This window comes from Borostomias antarcticus (genome assembly GCF_949987555.1).
Source record: "Borostomias antarcticus genome assembly, contig: scaffold_317, whole genome shotgun sequence".
Classification (NCBI taxonomy): Eukaryota; Metazoa; Chordata; class Actinopteri; order Stomiiformes; family Stomiidae; genus Borostomias; species Borostomias antarcticus.
The window spans coordinates 39,764-62,500 of record NW_028176789.1 but is presented as its reverse complement, the minus strand read 5'-3'; the positions used below and the strand labels follow the sequence as shown (position 1 = coordinate 62,500).

At 52.3% G+C, this 22,737-nt stretch overlaps 1 protein-coding gene across 1 annotated transcript in view; it reads left to right on the top strand.

Annotated features, from left to right (window-relative positions):
* The window catches only part of LOC311328139 (folliculin-interacting protein 1-like), a gene marked incomplete at its 5' end in the record, with an annotated part of 24,059 nt that extends 7,743 nt beyond the window's left edge, over window positions 1–16,316 (top strand). Inside the window, 10 exons of the mRNA XM_084462160.1 lie at window positions 1–134; window positions 1,488–1,657; window positions 6,713–7,017; window positions 7,384–7,568; window positions 7,845–8,319; window positions 8,542–9,242; window positions 9,860–10,025; window positions 11,626–11,826; window positions 15,890–16,005; window positions 16,225–16,316. The exon at window positions 1–134 is cut by the window's left edge and continues 13 nt beyond it. Of these exons, the coding sequence (XP_084318286.1) occupies window positions 1–134; window positions 1,488–1,657; window positions 6,713–7,017; window positions 7,384–7,568; window positions 7,845–8,319; window positions 8,542–9,242; window positions 9,860–10,025; window positions 11,626–11,826; window positions 15,890–16,005; window positions 16,225–16,303 (2,532 nt within the window). The remainder of the gene's footprint in view (window positions 135–1,487; window positions 1,658–6,712; window positions 7,018–7,383; window positions 7,569–7,844; window positions 8,320–8,541; window positions 9,243–9,859; window positions 10,026–11,625; window positions 11,827–15,889; window positions 16,006–16,224) is intronic.
* Between the last annotated feature and the right edge of the window lie 6,421 nt (window positions 16,317–22,737).

The following is a 22,737-nucleotide window of genomic DNA, read 5'->3' as shown; positions in this document are numbered from 1 at the left end:
GACCTGTACACCATGCCCCGCGTGGCCGAGCCCGTCTGGCTCACCATGATGTCCGGGGCCCCGGAGAAGAACCAGCTGTGTGGGGAGTTCATGAGGGAGCTGGGTCTGCTCATAGAGCAAGCCTCCAAGAACCAGTAAGAGCCCGGTCATCTGGTACACACACACACACACACACACACACACACACACACACACACTCACACACATCATACACACACACATCATACACGCAGACACACACACTCACACACACACACACATCATACACGCACACACACACACACATCATACACACACACACACACATATCATACACGCAGACACACACACACACACACACACACACACTCACACACACACACATACGTGCACACACACACATCATACACGCAGATACACACACATCACACACACACACACACACACACACACACACAACATACACACACACGCATCATACACGCACACACACACACACACATCATACACAAACACACACACACACACACACATCATACACGCAGACACACACACACATCATACACGCAAACACACACACATCACACACACACACATCACACACACACACATCACACACATCACGCACGCACGCACACACACACACACACACATACATCATACACTCACACACACACACACATCATACACACACACACACACACACTCACACACCACATTTGTTGCACATGACTAACCCTCCACCAGCCTGTGAGTCATGAGACAGGAATAGGGAAGTGGTCCGTGGAGGAGAAGTGACTCACGACCAGAGAGAGACCAGAGAGAGACCAGAGAGAGACCAGAGAGAGACCAGAGAGAGAGACCAGAGAGAGACCAGAGAGAGACCAGAGAGAGACCAGAGAGAGAGACCAGAGAGAGACCAGAGAGAGACCAGAGAGAGACCAGAGAGAGAGACCAGAGAGAGACCAGAGAGAGACCAGAGAGAGACCAGAGAGAGACCAGAGAGAGGCCAGAGAGAGACCAGAGAGAGAGACCAGAGAGAGAGACCAGAGAGAGAGACCAGAGAGAGAGACCAGAGAGAGAGACCAGAGAGAGACCAGAGAGAGACCAGAGAGAGAGACCAGAGAGAGACCAGAGAGAGACCAGAGAGAGACCAGAGAGAGAGACCAGAGAGAGAGACCAGAGAGAGAGACCAGAGAGAGAGACCAGAGAGAGAGACCAGAGAGAGAGACCAGAGAGAGACCAGAGAGAGAGACCAGAGAGAGACCAGAGAGAGAGACCAGAGAGAGACCAGAGAGAGAGACCAGAGAGAGACCAGAGAGAGACCAGAGAGAGACCAGAGAGAGACGCGCTCGTCTGACAGAAACTATGAGAGAGTTCTGCTTGTTTTTTAACCTCCCACTCTTGTAATCAGTAGTAATAGGGAGCGGCCATAAGACCAAAAAACACGCCCCCCAATGCCTGTTCTGCTCCCCTTGACCCTTGACCTGTGTCTGTCTGGCTCCCAGGTTTCTCCCCGCCCTCCTGACGGCCGTCCTAACCAATCACCTGGCCTGGGTTCCCACGGTGATGCCCAATGGGCAGCCGCCAATCAAGATCTTCCTGGAGAAGCACTCCTCCCAGAGCGTGGACATGCTGGCCAAGACACACCCCTACAACCCGCTCTGGGCCCAGCTGGGTGAGAACACACACACACACACACACACACACACACACACACCCCTACAACCCGCTCTGGGCCCAGCTGGGTGAGAACACACACACACACACACACACACACACACACACCCCTACAACCCGCTCTGGGCCCAGCTGGGTGAGAACACACACACACACACACACACACACACACCCCTACAACCCGCTCTGGGCCCAGCTGGGTGAGAACACACACACACACACACACACACACACACACACACACACACACACACACACACACACACACACCCCTACAACCCGCTCTGGGCCCAGCTGGGTGAGAACACACACACACACACCCCTACAACCCGTCTGGGCCCAGCTGGGTGAGAACACACACACACACACACACACACACACACACCCCTACAACCCGCTCTGGGCCCAGCTGGGTGAGAACACACACACACACACACACACACACACACACACCCCTACAACCCCCTCTGGGCACAGCTGGGTGAGAACACACACACACACACACACCCCTACAACCCGCTCTGGGCACAGCTGGGTGAGAACACACACACACACACACACACACACACACACCCCTACAACCCGCTCTGGGCCCAGCTGGGTGAGAACACACACACACACACACACACACACACACACACACTCACACACACACACACCCCTACAACCCTCTACGGGCCCAGCTGGGTGAGAACACACACACACACACACACACACACACACACACACACACACACACACACCCCTACAACCCGCTCTGGGCACAGCTGGGTGAGAACACACACACACACACACACACACACACACCCCTACAACCCGCTCTGGGCCCAGCTGGGTGAGAACACACACACACACACACACACACACACACACACACACACACACACCCCTACAACCCGCTCTGGGCACAGCTGGGTGAGAACACACACACACACACACACACCCACACACACACACCCCTACAACCCTCTCTGGGCACAGCTGGGTGAGAACACACACACACACACACACTCACACACACACACACACCCCTACAACCCGCTCTGGGCCCAGCTGGGTGAGAACACACACACACACACACACACACACACACACACACCCCTACAACCCGCTCTGGGCACAGCTGGGTGAGAACACACACACACACACACACACCCCTACAACCCTCTCTGGGCACAGCTGGGTAAGAACACACACACACACACACACCCCTACAACCCTCTCTGGGCACAGCTGGGTAAGAACACACACACACACACACACCCCTACAATCCACTGTGGGCACAGCTAGCTAAGATATAAACTTGATATCAGCTGAATACACCAACTATGAAAAGTAGGACAACATCCCCCCCTGGTGGTGGATTAGGTCACTACGCTGTGGGAGAACACGCCCTGGTTCTTCAAGATTTAACTCCTCACACTCTTTAACCACACATTACAATTAGTAAAAAGCAAATGTTTAGTTAATGTAAGTTTGAGTGTCATGTGGAAGGAACAGTCAGCCAAACCTGGTCCCGATCACGTGGTTAGAGCAACTACAACAGTGGCAGTAAAATAATATTACACCCCACAACCACCAGGGGCAGTAGAGCACTGACAATCTGGTTGCCGTTGTTTGTTGTAGACAGGGAGGAAATCTATTCAAATGTTTGAGATAATTACGCTATTGACGACATCCTATTCACTCTCATTCACCATTGGGCCTTCGGACCTTCATTATGGTCATGAATGGATATTAGTCCATTAATTGCAGAAGTGTTTGAATGACAAACGATAGCGAGTGAACGACACGAACAGGACTGAGAGTTGCCACCATTTTGTTAACTTTTTATACCTGGAAACAGACAGGAAACAGACGAGGCATAACCAGGAAACAGACATGTCATAACCTGGAAACAGACAGGAAACAGACGAGGCATAACCAGGAAACAGACAAGAAACAGACAGGAAACAGACAGGTCATAACCAGGAAACAGACAGGAAACAGACAGGTCATAACCAGGAAACAGACAGGAAACAGACAGGTCATAACCTGGAAACAGACAGGAAACAGACAGGTCATAACCAGGAAACAGACAGGAAACAGACAGGTCATAACCAGGAAACAGACAGGTCATAACCTGGAAACAGACAGGTCATAACCTGGAAACAGACAGGTCATAACCTGGAAACAGACAGGAAACAGACAGGTCATAACCTGGAAACAGACAGGAAACAGACAGGTCATAACCAGGAAACAGACAGGAAACAGACAGGTCATAACCAGGAAACAGACAGGTCATAACCTGGAAACAGACAGGTCATAACCTGGAAACAGACAGGTCAGAAACAGACAGGTCATAACCTGGAAACAGACAGGTCAGAAACAGACAGGTCATAACCTGGAAACAGACAGGTCATAACCAGGAAACAGACAGGAAACAGACAGGAAACAGACAGGAAACAGACAGGGCATAACCAGGAAACAGACAGGTCATAACCAGGAAACAGACAGGAAACAGACAGGTCATAACCAGGAAACAGACAGGAAACAGACAGGTCATAACCTGGAAACAGACAGGAAACAGACAGGTCATAACCAGGAAACAGACAGGAAACAGACAGGTCATAACCTGGAAACAGACAGGAAACAGACAGGTCATAACCAGGAAACAGACAGGTCATAACCAGGAAACAGACAGGAAACAGACAGGTCATAACCAGGAAACAGACAGGAAACAGACAGGTCATAACCAGGAAACAGACAGGAAACAGACAGGTCATAACCAGGAAACAGACAGGAAACAGACAGGTCATAACCAGGAAACAGACAGGTCATAACCAGGAAACAGACAGGTCATAACCTGGAAACAGACAGGAAACAGACAGGTCATAACCAGGAAACAGACAGGAAACAGACAGGTCATAACCAGGAAACAGACAGGAAACAGACAGGTCATAACCAGGAAACAGACAGGAAACAGACAGGTCATAACCAGGAAACAGACAGGAAACAGACAGGTCATAACCAGGAAACAGACAGGAAACAGACGAGGCATAACCTGGAAACAGACAGGAAACAGACAGGTCATAACCAGGAAACAGACAGGAAACAGACAGGTCATAACCTGGAAACAGACAGGTCATAACCTGGAAACAGACAGGAAACAGACAGGTCATAACCTGGAAACAGACAGGAAACAGACAGGTCATAACCAGGAAACAGACAGGAAACAGACAGGTCATAACCTGGAAACAGACAGGTCATAACCTGGAAACAGACAGGAAACAGACAGGTCATAACCTGGAAACAGACAGGTCATAACCTGGAAACAGACAGGTCATAACCTGGAAACAGACAGGTCATAACCTGGAAACAGACAGGAAACAGACAGGGCATAACCAGGAAACAGACAGGTCATAACCTGGAAACAGACAGGTCATAACCAGGAAACAGACAGGTCATAACCTGGAAACAGACAGGAAACAGACAGGAAACAGACGGGGCATAACCAGGAAACAGGAAGCAGGCTCAATAGAATGTTTACATTTCCTCCTCTGCAGTAGCAGCCTAACGTTAGCTAACCGTTTAGAAAATCATCTTGTTTCTACACTTATAATATATATTTCTCAGTCAAAATGAGTCATAATTCCTACATATTATGAAAGACAAGGGTTTGTTTTATTACAATCTGTTAAAAGCAAACGGACAAAACGGTTCACTTCATTTCCCATGAATAAGCCATTGTGACATCCGACTCACTTCTATAGAGCGTCACATATACACAATACGATGTACATTATATACACTATATAATACAAAGAATATACGAGGTTAAACTATAGGCAGTTATAGGCTAAACAGGCCCACTGCCAGACGAATAGAGTTTGCTTGCTCAACGGCGCCTCCTGGTGGCTATTGTGCCACACTGAATAAGAAGGTGGTCTGGGGTGGTCCGAACGCTCCTCTATAGGGATGGGTTTAAAAAATCGATTCATCGATTCTGAATCAAATGATTCAGAATTGATTCATGAATCCCAAAATCGATCTTTTATTTAATGAATGACTGAATAAATGAAGGAATGAATAGTTCATTAATTCATTCAATGATTCATTCATTCATTCATTCATTTTTGGAAATCAGTATCGATACCCAGCCCTAGTATTGATGTGTTGCATAACTTGGCAGTCATGTAATTAAGGTTACAGCTAAAAAAAACAAAAACAGGTTTTAGTAACACTAACCAGATTGATATTGAATCAAATCGAATTGAATCGTGATAATCGATTCTGAACCTTGTGAATCGGAATCGAATCGATTCTTGAAATTCGACTCGATACCCAGCCCTACTCCTCTAAAACGTCTCTAAACTTGTCTGCCGTTGTCGTAGTTTCTCTGACCCCGTGGAGGGGTGAAGTATTGAAGCTTGTCTGACTGTGTTTATATTCTCCCCCTGCATGTGGGGCCCAGCCCAGTAACCTGTGTGTTTATATTCTCCCCCTGCATGCCGGGCCCAGCCCAGTAACCTGTGTGTTTCTATTCTCCCCCTGCATGTTGGCCCAGCCCAGTAACCTGTGTGTTTCTATTCTCCCCCTGCATGTGGGCCCAGCCCAGTAACCTGTGTGTTTATATTCTCCCCCTGCATGTGGGGCCCAGCCCAGTAACCTGTGTTTATATTCTCCCCCTGCATGCCGGGCCCCGCCCAGTAACCTGTGTTTATATTCTCCCCCTGCATGCCGGGCCCCGCCCAGTAACCTGTGTGTTTATATTCTCCCCCTGCATGTCGGGCCCAGCCCAGTAACCTGTGTTTATATCCTCCCCCTGCATGCTGGCCCAGCCCAGTAACCTGTGTGTTTCCCTGGTGTCCAGGTGACCTGTACGGGCCCCGCCCAGTAACCTGTGTGTTTCCCTGGTGTCCAGGCGACCTGTACGGGCCCAGCCCAGTAACCTGTGTGTTTATATTCTCCCCCTGCATGTCGGGCCCAGCCCAGTAACCTGTGTGTTTCCCTGGTGTCCAGGTGACCTGTACGGGCCCAGCCCAGTAACCTGTGTGTTTCCCTGGTGTCCAGGCGACCTGTACGGGGCCATCGGCTCCCCGGTGCGTCTGTCCAAGACCGTGGTGGTGGGCAGGAGGCAGGAGCTGGTCCAGAGACTGCTCTACCTGCTCACCTACTTCATCCGCTGCTCCGAGCTGCTGGAGACGCACCTGCTGGAGAGCCACGAGGACGAGGCCATCGTCATCCCCGGCTCCCTCATCACCACGTCGCTGCGCCCGGGGGAGGTGGAGGAGTCGGAGTACGTGCTGGTCACCGTCCACAAGCCCAGCGGGGACTACCTCCGCCAGGGGGAGCAGGGGCTGGGGCCAGGGGCGGAGGCTGCTTCTGGTTCTGGGGCCGGGCCTCAGGCTGGTTCTGGTTCTGGTTCTGGTTCTGGGGCCGGGCCTCAGGCTGGTTCTGGTTCTGGTTCTGGTTCTGGGGCCGGGCCTCAGGCTGGTTCTGGTTCTGGTTCTGGTTCTGGTTCTGGGGCCGGGTCTCAGGCTAGTTCTGGTTCTGTGGCCGGGTCTCAGGCTGGTTCTGGTTCTGGGGCCGGGTCTCAGGCTGGTTCTGGTTCTGGGGCCGGTTCTCAGACTGGTTCTGGTTCTGGTTCTGTGGCCGGGCCTCAGGCTGGTTCTGGTTCTGGTTCTGGGGCCGGGTCTCAGGCTGGTTCTGGTTCTGGGGCCGGACCGGAGACCGAGTCTCAGGACGAGGACAGAGACAGTAGCTACAGCCTGCAGAGCAGCACCTATACAGACACGGAGGCGGAGCCTGCCACTGCTAGCCACACCCCCGAGGAGGAGGAGGGGGATGAGGAAGAGGAGGAGGGGGAGGAGGAGGAGGAGGACAGCAGTCAGAGCCAGAGCTCCAGGAGCAGTGTCCTCCAGACAGTGTCCACTGCGCCCGGCGTTCGGACAGAGGAGGCCGAGGAGACCGGGGAGGCCCAGGCCAGCCCCTCCCTCACCCCCGCCCTCACCCCCGCCCTCAGCCCAGCCCTCACCCCCGCCCCCAGCCCCTCCCTCAGCCCCGCCCCCAGCCCCTCCCTCACCCCCGCCCCCAGCCCCGCCCCCAGCCCCGCCCTCACCCCCGCCCTCAGCCCAGCCCTCACCCCCGCCCCCAGCCCCTCCCTCAGCCCCGCCCCCAGCCCCTCCCTCACCCCCGCCCCCAGCCCCGCCCCCAGCCCCGCCCTCAGCCCCGTCCTGCAGAAGGAGTCCGGCAGCCCCCCCTGCGTGGAGGCCAGGCTGGAGACTGTGACGCCCGTGGGCTCCGCCTCCCCCAGGGAGCAGGCGTGTGTGCGGGAGGCGGAGCGTCAGGTGACCCCGGAGGTCAGGCCCAGCCCGGAGGTCAGGCCCAGCCCGGAGGTCAGGTCCAGCCCTGTGGAGGAGTCCGAGGCCGGGGAGGCTGGGGAGGCCGGGGCAGCTCGTAATCTGCCCATCAAGGTGTTCCGGTCCACAAGTATCCCTCTGGAGAAGAAGCCCCCAGATAAGAACCTGCCCCCGCCGGTACCAGTACCGGGGTCATTCCCGGGGCGGGCGGGGCTCCGGTCGGGGGAGGAGGAGGGGGAGGAGCCGGCCACCAAGGTGACCTTCCTGATCGGGGACTCGATGTCACCGGAGTCCGACACCGAGAGCCGCAGGAGGAAGGTGGAGGAGGAGATCAGGAAGCACAAGAAACACCAGGACAAACACGCGCAGCAACAACACAGACAACAACAACAACAATATCATAATCATCAACAACAACAATATCATAATCATCAACAACAGCAATACCATCATCATCATCATCAACAACAACAACAATATCAGCATCATCATCAACAACAACATCAACAACAACAACAACATCAACATCAACAACAACAACATCAACAACAACAACATCAACAACAACAACAACAACAACAACAGCAGCAGCAGAGGGTGAGCAGTGTAGAGCAGCGGGGCAGAGGGGCAGGACTGGAGTCAGAGAGCAGCTCGTTAGTCGTGGACCAAACCCAGACCAAGGAGGCGGGCGTTAAGGAGGGCGCTCTGCTGCGGGTGTCCAGCCAGATCGCCCGCTGGACCCCCGCCGCCAGCGAGGAGAGCATGGACCTGTTCGACGAGTACTTCAGCGACGACAACCCCGTGGAGACGAGCACCATCAGCGACGTGGCCGAGCGGCGGCAGGAGGCCAGCGGCACGGACAAAACCCACAAAGAGCTGCTGGACCCGTCGGGGGCGGGCGCTCAGGGGGGTGGGGCCGGGGGGGAGGGCGGCGGCGAGGCCCAGGGCGGCCGGCGCCGCCGCTGCGGGTCAAATGACCCCTGGGAGGCCAGCGGCTGCCGGAGCTGCTTGGGGGAGCAGGACAAGGGCATCGTGATCTCGGTCACCGAGCCCCCGGGGGACAGGAAGAAGACCCCGCCCAGCGAGTGGGACATCCCCCGGAACGAGAGCTCGGACAGCGCGCTGGGGGACAGCGAGAGCGAGGACGCAGGACAGGACGTCCACCGGGGGAACGAGGGGTTCTACGGGGGGGACGACGACCAGGAGGACTGGCAGGAGGAGGTGGTGGTCCCGCTGCCCGGGTGAGGAGCAGGCAGAGACCACACACACACACACACACACACACACCATTACAATACACACACACCGTTACTATACACACACACACACACACCATTACTATACACACACACACACACACACCATTACTATACACACACACACACACACACACACACACACACACACACACACATGCACACTATTACATATACACACACACACACACACACACACCGTTACAATACACACACATACACACACCATTACTATACACACACACACACACACACACACACACACACCATTACTACACATATACACACACACACACTCACACCATTACATATACACACACACACACACACCATTACTATACACATACACACCATTACAATACACACACACACACACACACCATTACAATACACACACACACACACACACCATTACTACACACACACACCATTACAATACACACACACACAAACACACACACACACACACCATTACATATACATACACACACACACACACCATTACATATACACTTGCACGCACACACACACACGCACACACACGCGCACACACACACACCCGTGTGTTCATAGACGATGCTCATGTGTGTGTTTCCCCGCAGGGCCAAGCTGGTGGAGAACTTCTCCAGACCGAGCATCGCTAACTTTGGACGCTCTCTGTTCGGAGGCTACTGTCCCACCTACGTCCCCGACTTCGTCCTCCACGGCCTGCCCAACGACGAGCGCCTGAGACAGGGACTCATAGCTGACCTGGCACACGCCATCCAGGTAGGACACAGGACACACAGGACACACACAGGACACACACAGGACACACACAGGACACACACAGGACACACACACACAGGAGACACACACACAGGACACACACAGGAGACACACAGGACACACACACACAGGACACACACACACAGGAGACACACACAGGACACACACACAGGAGACACACAGGACACACACACAGGAGACACACACAGGACACACACACAGGAGACACGCACACAGGACACACACAGGACACACACACACAGGACACACACAGGACACACACACACAGGACACACACACACAGGAGACACACACAGGACACACACACAGGAGACACACAGGACACACACACAGGAGACACACACAGGACACACACACAGGAGACACGCACACAGGACACACACAGGACACACACACACAGGACACACACACAGGAGACACACACAGGACACACACACACAGGACACACACACAGGAGACACACACAGGACACACACACAGGACACACACAGGACACACACACACAGGAGACACACACACAGGACACACACAGGAGACACACAGGACACACACACACAGGACACACACACACAGGACACACACACACAGGAGACACGCACACAGGACACACACACACAGGAGACACACACAGGACACACACACAGGAGACACACAGGACACACACACAGGAGACACACACAGGACACACACACAGGAGACACGCACACAGGACACACACAGGACACACACACACAGGACACACACACAGGAGACACACACAGGACACACACACAGGACACACACAGGACACACACACACAGGAGACACACACACAGGACACACACAGGAGACACACAGGACACACACACACAGGACACACACAGGACACACACACAGGAGACACACAGGACACACACACAGGAGACACACACAGGACACACACACAGGAGACACGCACACAGGACACACACAGGACACACACACACAGGACACACACAGGACACACACAGGACACACACACACAGGAGACACACACACACAGGACACACACAGGACACACACACACAGGACACACACAGGACACACACACACAGGACACACACACACAGGAGACACGCACACAGGAGACACACACACACAGGACACACACAGGACACACACAGGACACACACACACAGGAGACACGCACACAGGAGACACACAGGACACACACACACAGGACACACATACACAGGAGACACACACACAGGAGACACACACACAGGAGACACACAGGACACACACACACAGGAGACACACAGGACACACACACACAGGACACATACACACAGGACACACACAGGAGACACACTCAGGACACACACACTGGAGACATACAGAGGAATGTAATTGTGATGTCCATATTAAATAAAAGTTTCATTCATTCATTCATTCATTCACTCACTCACTCACTCACTCACTCACTCACTCACTCACTCACTCACTCACTCACTCACTCACTTATTCACTCACTCACTCACTCACTCACCCGCTCACTCACTCACTCACTCACTCACTCACTCACCCCCCCCCCCCCTCTCCCCTGCGTTTGACCCCCCAGCACCCCGTCCTGGACGAGCCCATCGCGGAGGCCGTCTGCATCATAGCCGACACGGACAAGTGGACGGTCCAGGTGGCCAGCAGCCAGAGGAGAGCCACCGACGGCAGCAAGCTGGGCAAAGAGGTGCTGGTGTCCACTCTGGTGTCCAGTCTGCTGCAGTCCACTCACCAGCTCTACAAACTCAACCTCTCACCCAACTTCGTAAGTGATATGACCGTTACCGTCATCGCTAACACCGTTGTTGCGTGTTTCACAGTTCAAGGATTTGAATGGACGCCTTAAAATTAGGGATGCCCAGATAACGTTGTTTTGCCACTGACGTCCGATCACCGATCATCTATGATCCATACGCTGCCGATACAGATCGTTGTTTTTGTTTTGATATAGCAGCTGGTATAGCAGTATTATATCAGTATTATATCAGTATTATAGCAGTATTATATCAGTATTATAGCAGTATTATAGCAGTGTATAGCAGTATTATAGCAGTATTATAGCAGTATTATAGCAGTATTACAGGTCTTACATAGGCTACATTTCATCTATTCCATCCATCCATCTTTATCTGCTTATCCGGGGTCGGGTCGCGGAGGCAGCAGTTCCAGCAGGGGGCCCCATACATCGCTTTCCCTAGCAGCATCAACCAGCTCTGCCTGGGGAATCTTTAGCCGCTCACAGGCCAGTGCGGAGATGTAGTCCCGCCACCTAGTCCTGGGTCTACCCCGCGGCCTCCTCCCAGCCGGACACGCCTGGAACACCTCCCTAGGGAGGCGCCCAGGAGGCATCCTCACTAGATGCCCGAACCACCTCAACTGGCTCCTTTCGACGCAAAGGAGCAGCGGCTCTACTCCGAGTCTCTCCCGGATGACTGAACTGTTCACCCGATCTCTCAGGGAGACCCCAGCCACCCTCCGGAGAAAACTCATTTCGGCCGCTTGTATCCGTGGTCTCGTTCTTTCGGTCATGACCCATCCTTCATGACCATAGGTGAGGGTGGGGACGAAGGTAGATCGAGAGCTTTGCCTTTTGGCTCAGCTCTCTTTTCGTCACAACAGTGCGGTAAAGCGACTGCAGAACCGCACCAGCTGCTCCGATTCTCCGGCCAAACTCCCTCTCCATGGTTCCCTCACTCATGAACAAGACCCCCATATACTTGAACTCCTTCACTTGGGGTAAGGACTCATTTCCTACTCGGAGCGGACAGGCCACCGGTTTCCTGCTGAGAACCATGGCCTCAGATTTAGAGGTGCTTATTCTCATCCCAGCCGCTTCACACTCAGTTGCGAACCTATCCAGAGAGTGCTGGAGGTCGCAGGCAGCTGATGCCATCAGGACCACATCATCTGCAAAAAGCAGCGACGTGATACCCAGCTCACTGAACTGCAAACCCACCTCCCCACGGCTACGCCTCGATATCCTGTCCATGAAAATCACAAACAGGATTGGTGACAAAGCGCAGCCCTGGCGGAGGCCAACCCCCACCGGAAAGGAAGACGACTTACTGCCGAGGACCCGGACACAGCTCTCGCTCTGGGTGTACAGGGATTGTATGGCCCTAAGTAGGGACCCCCTCACCCCATACTTCCGCATAACCCTCCACAAGACCTCTCGAGGGACCCGGTCGTAAGCCTTCTCCAAGTCCACAAAACACATGTAGACAGGTTGGGCAAACTCCCAAGCCCCCTCCAAGATCCTTGCGAGAGTGAAGAGCTGGTCGGTAGTTCCACGACCAGGACGAAATCCGCATTGTTCCTCTTCGATCTGAGGTTCGACTATCGGCCGGACCCTCCTTTCCAGCACCTTGGAGTAAACTTTCCCTGGGAGGCTGAGTAATGTGATGCCTCTATAATTCGCACACACCCTCTGGTCCCCTTTTTTGAATATTGGGACCACCACCCCAGTCTGCCACTCCTTCGGCACTGACCCAGACTTCCACGCAATGTTACAGAGGCGTGTCAACCAAGACAGCCCCTCTACACCCAGCGCCTTCAGCATTTCTGGACGGATCTCATCAGTCCCTGGGGCTCTGCCAGTGTGGAGTTGTTTGACTACCTCAGTGACCTCCTCCAAAGACATTGACGACCCCCCATCATCTTCCGGCTCTGCCTCGATTAGTCGGGTTCAGGAGTTCCTCAAAGTGCTCCTTCCAACGCTCAACAACCTCCTCAGTTGAGGTCAGCAGTGTCCCCTCCTTGCTGTATACAGCTTGGATGGTCCCCCGCTTTCCCTTCCTGAGGTGTCTGATGGTCTTCCAGAAACACTTTGGTGCCGACCGAAAGTCCTTCTCCATGGTTTCTCTGAACTTCTCCCACACCCGCTGCTTTGCCTTGGTCACGGCCGAAGCTGCAGCCCTCTGGGCCAGTCGATACCCTGCAACTGCTTCTGGGGTCTCCCAGGCTAACATATCCCAGAAGGCCTCCTTCTTCAGTCGGAAGGCTTCCCTGACCACCGCTGTCCACCACGGTGTCCAAGGGTTACCGCCCCTTGAGGTACCTATGGCCCTCAGGCCACAGCTCCCAGCCGCAGCTTCAGCAATGGAGGCTTTGAACACCGACCACTCATGTTCGATGTCCCCAACCTCCACAGGGATGCCTGAGAAGCTCCGCCGGAGGTGGAAGTTGAATTCTCTCCGGACAGGCTCTTCCTCCAGACGTTCCCAGTTCACCCTCACTACACGCTTGGGTTTTCCAGGTCTGTCCAGAAGCTTCCTCCGCCATCGAAACCAGCTCACCACCAGATGGTGATCAGTGGACAGCTCTGCCCCTCTCTTTACCCGAGTGTCCAAAACACATGGCCTCATATCAGATGATACGATAACGAAATCGATCATCGACCTTCGGCCTAAGGTGTTCTGATGCCAGGTGTACTTGTGGGCATCCTTGTGTTCGAACATGGTGTTTGGTATGGACAAACCGTGACTAGCACAGAAGTCCAACAACAAAACACCACTCGGGTTCAGATCGTGGTGGCCATGCCTCCCAATCACGCCCCTCCAAGTTTCTCCATCATTGCCTACGTGTGCATTGAAGTCCCCCAGTAGGATAGTGGAGTCCCCTGCAGGAGCCCCCAAAAGGACTCCACTCAGGGTCTGCAGGAAGGCTGAGTACTCTGAACTGCTGTTCGGTGCATAAGCACAAACCACAGTCAGAGTCACCCCCCCCACAGTCCTAAGGCGCAGGGAGGCGACCCTCTCGTCCACTGGGGTGAACTCCAGCACAGAGGCGCTCAGCTGGGGGCTAGCTAGTATAGCCACACCTGCCTTACGCCTCATACCGTGAGCAACTCCGGAGAAGAACAGGGTCCAACCCCTATCCAGGAGTTTGGTTCCTGACGCCGGTGCTGTGCGTGGAGGTTAGCCCCACCAGGTGTAATTGGTATCGCTCCACCTCCCTCACAATCTCCGGCTCCTTCCCCCCCAGCAAGGTCACGTTCCATGTCCCCAGAGCCAGCCTTTGCCGCCCGGGTCCGGTCCGTCGGTGCCCCCCGCCTTCACCGCCACCTAGTTGGCAGCGCACCCGACCCCGACAATTCCTCCCGCGGGTGGTGGGTCCACGGGACGATGGAGGATGAGATGTTGTTCCCACGTTGCTTGTTCGGGCTGGGCCCGGCCGGGCTCCGTGGTAAGCCCGGCCACCAGGCGCTCGCAGGCGGGCCCTCCGTCTGGGCCTGGCTCCAGACGAGGGCCCCGGGCTTCCTCCGGGCCGGGTCTCTCTTCCTTTTGGTTGTTTTGTCATCAGGGTTTTTGCCTGTAACCCCAGGTAGGGGGGCTAGGGGGTACTACCACTTGCCCAAGGTGGACCCCCAGACTAGTGGAGGGAAGGAGGCGTCTTACTTCTCCATTCTAGTTTTGCAACTAGCCACTGCCCTGCCCACATTTCATCTATTAAAGTGTGAAAAGTTTTCTACGTCAGTATTTACTTGATCATTTATGTAAACAAAACCGTGGGCGTGCGTTCTAGGTGGTGCAACAAGTCCACTGTGTTGACATCAGGCCAACTAGCTAGCTAGCTTTCAAGATGACGATGACTGATGTCTTCTGCTTAGCCGTCACAGGGGTGATGTCAGCAGATGAATGTGAAGTTGTTTTGAACGGGTATTGCACTAGTTTCTAATGAGCCACTATTATATCCCTGCGTTCTCCCTTTTCTTCTCTTTTTGTCTCTCTCTCTCTCTCCCTCTCTCTCCCTCTCTCTCTCCCTCTCTCTCTCTCTCCCCCTCTCCCCCTCTCTCTCTCTCCCCCTCTCTCCTCTCTCCTGTATACCAGTGTATCATGCACCTGGAGGACCGTCTTCAGGAGATCTACTTCAAGAGTAAGATGCTGGCCGAGTACCTGAAGGGTCAGGCCAGGGTGCACGTCAAGGAGCTGGGCATGGTCCTCGGGTGAGCAGAACCACAAACAAACACTCACCTAACGTTGCATATTACCAGATGTTCAGTTGATGGTATGCGGGTTAGCAGGTCATCTGAAGGGTCCCTCAGTAATGGGTTAGTTTGTTTGGTTGGTAGTGTGCAGCCGGCCTGCCCTGCCCAGGGGGGTGTGAGGATGCTCATGGAAGAATGTTTTCCATTCCAAGCCCGTTGTCTTTGTTGTGGTTTCAGGATCGAGTCCAGTGACCTCCCCTTGTTGGCAGCGGTCGCCAGCACTCACTCCCCCTACGTGGCCCAGATCCTGCTCTAGACCGCCGGGCGCTACAGGGGGCGGAGCCTCGCGGGCAGACAGACGCCGCAGACGGACACTGTGTCTTACTGGCAGCCAGCGTGCCCCCTGGAAGGCAACCACCTTCAGTGGTCAACTGTGACCCCAACACAGCTGACTGTGCACTACTCTGCTCGCAAGATGTCCACCTGCCTGAGTCCTGCTGCAGGCTTCTAGAGAGAATAAACCCTCCGACATCAATAACCTGGGTGACTGCTCCATGGGCGCAGTACTGGCAATACGCCACTAGATGGCAGCATTGCCCTCAGTCTGCTCCGCAGGCGCAGTACTGGCAATACGCCACTAGATGGCAGCATTGCCCTCAGTCTGCTCCGCAGGCGCAGTACTGGCAATACGCCACTAGATGGCAGCATTGCCCTCAGTCTGCTCCACAGGCGCAGTACTGGCAATACGCCACTAGATGGCAGCATTGCCCTCAGTCGCGGTCACTGAGGCACAGGAAGCTAAACTGGTAACATTTCTCCAGGCTTTCCTGAGAAGACATTCTCCTCCTCTTATACAATGTCTTTTTCTTTCCTTTCTTTTTTTTGCATCTACACTGTTTTTTGAATGGTTTTAGGACAAGAAAGCCAAAGACCTTTCTATTGAGTATGAATGAATAATCAAACTATTGATACTAATATGGTTTAAAATACTGCTTTTCTGTACAATCTTTCATCCATTTATAGGAAGAAAAGCACCCCGCCCCCTTTCTGCGCAGGGACTGGACAAAGATGAGGCCGTTTTAATTCTTACTTGTAGTCAATATCATGGGGAATACTATCAAGCTCACTTTATGCCAATTATGTTTTTATGCTGATGTTAAAGTTTGTTTACAAGTGTACCTGCCCTGAATATCTCAACTTCTATTATTTGTTGGGCGGACATTTTAACCCATCGTGAACGCAGGCCTAGAGACAACTCTTATCTGGATCATATCTGGCTTTTAATTGATACAAAGTGATTATTAATTCAATTCAGCGTTGACATTCTTTATCACAGGTACAGGACTACCTCAGATCTATTATGGGCAACGGATTCTCCATGACTGTGCTTTTTATAGCTGCCCGATTGAAACGCCTGAGGGAAATATTTTTATGCTCTTTTCAATCCGAGGAATGTTCTAGTAAACTGGGCGAACGCAACGCGAGGATCATTATTAATGAAGGGATGTTCATTTGACTCTTTTGAGATCGGGAAAATTTATTTGACTTTGAAATACACAGATTATTAGAGATCTATACGGTGAAATAGAGAAATTGGAGAACAAGATCATCAAATTATATTTTCAAACCAAAACGCTTTAGTATTTTAACACTTTTACACTTTTTATAGCTTTGCCACCACCATTCAATGTTTACGGCTGTTATGCACACTTCAAAGGGAGAGTTTGTGGAATATGTTGGCAATACTACCGGCGTACTGTTGACTCAGATGTGTGGCTGACAAATATTATCAACAATTATATTGATGTGTTGCATTTAATCTAGAAATGAAAACAGTCTGGAAACGGCACCCAGTCTTAATGGGCTTGAGACATGAATGGATGAGGGGCTTCAGGTCAAGAGGATATATTTTGCTGGTTAAAATGATCATGATGACGTGCTTCACTGTGTGAGACGCTCGGCCGCGGCGGGTTGCGCTACTCATCGCTTTTTTGTAAACACCCCTAAGTACTTCTCTCCGGGGTACGACTTTATATATTTTCTTTCTTTCTACTCGTATTACGGATAAATTATTTAGTAAGGCGTGTAACAGTTCATGTACAATTGTAAATATTCCGTTTATTTTCATTTATTTGTACATACTGTATGTTCTTTCAATATCGCATTTGCTTTTCCTTGAATTATCCTTTCCCAATTTTATGGGAATGTTGTAGAATAAAGATGCCAATGTTCTAAATGCAGCCGCCTCCCTGTTGATGTGTGAAACATGGTGACAGGACGAGGACCCAGCGGTCCCTAACCAGGACGAGGACCCAGCGCTCCCTAACCAGGACGAGGACACAGCGGTCCCTAACCAGGACGAGGACACAGCGGTCCCTAACCAGGACGAGGACACAGCGGTCCCTAACCAGGACGAGGACACAGCGGTCCCTAACCAGGACGAGGACACAGCGGTCCCTAACCAGGACGAGGACACAGCGGTCCCTAACCAGGACGAGGACACAGCGGTCCCTAACCAGGACGAGGACACAGCGGTCCCTAACCAGGACGAGGACACAGCCGTCCCTAACCAGGACGAGGACACAGCGGTCCCTAACCAGGACGAGGACACAGCGGTCCCTAACCAGGACACAGCGGTCCCTAACCAGGACGAGGACACAGCGGTCCCTAACCAGGACGAGGACACAGCGGTCCCTCACCACGCTGTAGTTGTACATGGCGGCGCGTAGCTTGGGAGGTAGAGCGGTCGGCTGGGGATCGGGAGGTCGCCGGTTCGATCCCCGCTCCCTGCCGTGTGTTCCCAATGTGCCGAAGTGTGCTTGAGCAAGACCCTCACACCGTCTGTGTGACAATCCAGGAAGCAATGAATCGACTCGTTCATATAGGTTGCTCCTAAAAAATACACATTAAAAAACAGAAAATCAACTGGACATGGTGCAGTTATAACATTATTTATAAAGCCAGATCATAATGAACTTCAGCCAATCGTCTCTTTTGGTCTGCCTGATAGCGTCGCCATTTTGTTTGTGGGTTTTGGCTTAACAAAGACAAAAGCATGGTTGAACAAACATTGAGCACAAAACTAAAGAAACTGGTTAGGGGACAAAAGTGAGTCCATCTTGTTTGGGTCCAGGATGAGATGAAGGAAATCCCCAGACCTCCATCAAGCAGCCATGATGACGCTGGCTAGGGATCCTTTTTTTTTTTTTGATTTATAGTTTTTATTATTTTAAGAAGACAATACACAAAACGGAACATAATACATAATGAACAGTGAGACAAACATTAAATAACAAACAACAACAAAGTGTTTCAACGGTACACAATATATGGGGGTATAGAGGGATTAATGATACAGTATGCCAATTCAAACTTCTATCAGGGTCCTTTAAAATGGGTTTCCCATTTGTTCCATTTCAGCAGGTACAACTCAACCTTAGTCATAAATCTGAAGGTCAACTTTTCCAGAGCTGCCAAATGACGTAGCTGACTAAACCAAGTGTTCTGGCAGGAGATCTTATTCAACACCACGTTGACGACGCTACGACTCCTGGTTCAACAGTGTCTCCAAAGTTTTAAGAAACAAACTGCAAACATCACAAAATAAGTTGGTTAGGATCATATTAAGGTTACCAGCAATTAGCCACCTGGTCACTGCGAGAGCCTGGGATGGCTCAAGGTGGAAGACAGTCAATCAATCAATTAACCAATCAGCTTTATTGAAAATACTCATGGTCCATTAAGAAACATACAAATACACTAAATATACTAAACACCTCAAGCTCTACTTTCTGTGGATGTAGAAAGTATGTGGTTCCCTGGGTGAGTTTATACTGAGGCACCAAGCATCGCTTTTGATGTCAAATCAAAATGTACCTGTCAATGGAAAGATGAATTGTAAAGGTGCCCTTTTCATGGTGGATTCTAGTACAAGGGAGGAGACTGACACACTATCTAACTGACTCACTCACTCTTGATGTGACACTGGCCAATTTAAAGTCCCCCTCTTTCGGCTGTCCCTGGTCAACTCAGGAAGGCAGGGCTGGAGAAAGAGTGGAGAGAAGGACCGGTTTACGGAGGCCAAGTATAGGTTTTATAGGTTTACCAAGGCAGTGGAGGAGGCTAAACGAGGGAGACTCCCTCATGGTTGAGAGAGGTGGAAGAAACAAGCAGAACCCAAGTCTCCAGACGCCCCCTAGTGGTACACTTTAAAACACATCATCAACATGTTATATCATGGCAGGCCTACTGTCAAAGACATATTCAGGGACGTGCTGGGACGAAGAAACGACCCTGGAGTCTGAGCCGGCCGCTTCAGTATAGACGGGGTGCTGAGCGCCACCTGGCGGCCGACGGTCGTTATCACCGGCGGCCGTTCTGTGATGAACCTCCAGATGGCCACACGGCCCTGGACATAGTGTGATGAACCTCCAGATGGCCAGCCTCCTCCAGCACGGCCCTGGACATAGTACCGACGGGCCTACCGGGCCCAGGGGCCCAAGACCTCAAGGGGCTCTTTGCATTTGTTGTTGCAGGGACACTGATAGAAATGTTGGGTGAGATTCCTTAGACAAACAGAGCCACTATAATGCTGTTATCAGACTCATCTAGACGCTGCATACAGCAAATTCCTTAAGAGTGCATGAAAGGTGCAGAGCAGTGACAGTGACAGTGACAGTGCTGTCAGGATATTGGTCGCGCCTGATTGGCTGCTTGTCGAGGCTGGCTGCCTGTATGGTAATTCCCTCCCTCTCCCCTCCCCTGGTATTGTTGCCTTGTATTTTGTATGTATTGCACTTTGTATGTCGCTCTTTCTTCCTTTTTATGTGTTATTTGTATTGTGAAGCGCTTTGTGCATTCGTGCTGTGAAAGGTGCTACATAAATAAAACTTACTTACTTACTACAAACTCACACTACACACAATATTCAAATTTGATTTTTTTTTATTTTCCCTCCAACCATCCCACCTCCAGCTCCGCCTCCTCCTCCTCTCTCTCTGGCACCTCCTCCTCTCTCTCTGGCACCTCCTCCTCCTCCTCTCTCTCTGGCACCTCCTCCTCTCTCTGGCACCTCCTCCTCCTCCTCTCTCTCTGGCACCTCCTCCTCTCTCTCTGGCACCTCCTCCTCCTCCTCTCTCTCTGGCACCTCCTCCTCTCTCTGGCACCTCCTCCTCCTCCTCTCTCTCTGGCACCTCCTCCTCTCTCTCTGGCACCTCCTCCTCCTCCTCTCTCTCTGGCACCTCCTCCTCTCTCTGGCACCTCCTCCTCCTCCTCTCTCTCTGGCACCTCCTCTCTCTCTGGCACCTCCTCCTCTCTCTCTGGCACCTCCTCCTCTCTCTCTGGCACCTCCTCCTCCTCCCTCTCAGAGAGCTAGAGAGAGAGAGAGAGGAGGGAGAGATCTCCCCCCCCCCTCTCTCCCTCACTCTCTCCGGCTCACTGAGAGAGAGACAGAAAGCAAGAGAGTCTGTCTCTCTGTCTCGCCCTCAATAAGCCAGAGAGAGTGAGGGAGAGAGGGGGGGGGGGAGATCTCTCCCTCCTCTCTCTCTCTCTCTAGCTCTCTGAGAGGGAGAAAGAGGGAGAAGTCCTCCTCTCTGGCACGCTCCCTCAGTCTGGCTCCTCTGCTGTGGCTCTCTCTCTGCTGCTTTCGGGCTTTTATACACCTCCTCTGCCACGTCACAAGGGCGTTCTGTGACGTCACGATCATACACCTCCTTTGTCACGTCACAAGGGCGTTCTGTGACGTCACGATTTACAAGGCTCGTTTTGACAAAACCACCAGGTGGGTGCGTCACAGGGGAGTTCCTGAATCACTGTAAATCACTTGATTGGCACTTTTAGCTCCAGGTCTGACAGGGTAGTAGGCTGGACGTAGTGAACTCGGGATGATCTTGCTTCTTTCTATCCAGAGGAGAGACCGGTGCTATAAACTAGCTGGCTCATTCTAGCAGCCTATTCTAGCAGCAGCGTTCCGTTCATAACATAGGTGTTATATTAGCCTAATACTCTCTCGTTCAAAGAAAAGTGTCCTAACTGCCAAAAAGTTCAAAAGGCCTTATTGAGATATGCCGCTATACGCATGGGTATATAGGCTCTCCAGATCAGTCTTTAAGTGGCACAGAAACGGAGGTTTGAGATCATCTAATGTTCCAGAGAGGATTTTGAGATCGGAAGTTACGACTTCTGGTGCATTCGTTTGTGGTCGGACGTGGCAAGTGGCAAAATACCTACTGTAATAGTCTAATACTAGTAATATAAACGTATGACTGAAACCTATCTCTCCGCCTGATCATTTATATTAGTAATACCAGTATGTAAAGTAACCAGGATATTACACCTACCTCCGACCTGTGTGCATTCGAGTTATATGATGATGAGATGATATTGTAACGCTGTGTGTAATTATGGGTAGTGGGGTTAGTTGGGTTTGTTGTGGGGGGAGTGTCCACTAGGGGGGGGTGGTGGTTTAGGGTTAGGGTTAGTCGGGGGGGGAGCAGAGGACAGAGGAGATAGTTTTTGGGGAGCGAGGGGGGCTTTTTGGAGCAACTGGGGGCTGAGAAACATCCGAATTTGCGACGAGGAAGTGCGAGTTCATGCGGTGTTTTATTTAATCATTCCTAGTAGCAAGGCGCAGTTTCCCACCTCCCAGTTATAAACGATAACCTGCTGTGCTCCCCCAGTCCTCTGCTGGTAGTGGTCCCAGTCCTCTGCTGGTAGTGGTCCCAGTCCTCTGCTGGTAGTGGTTATGAGCCT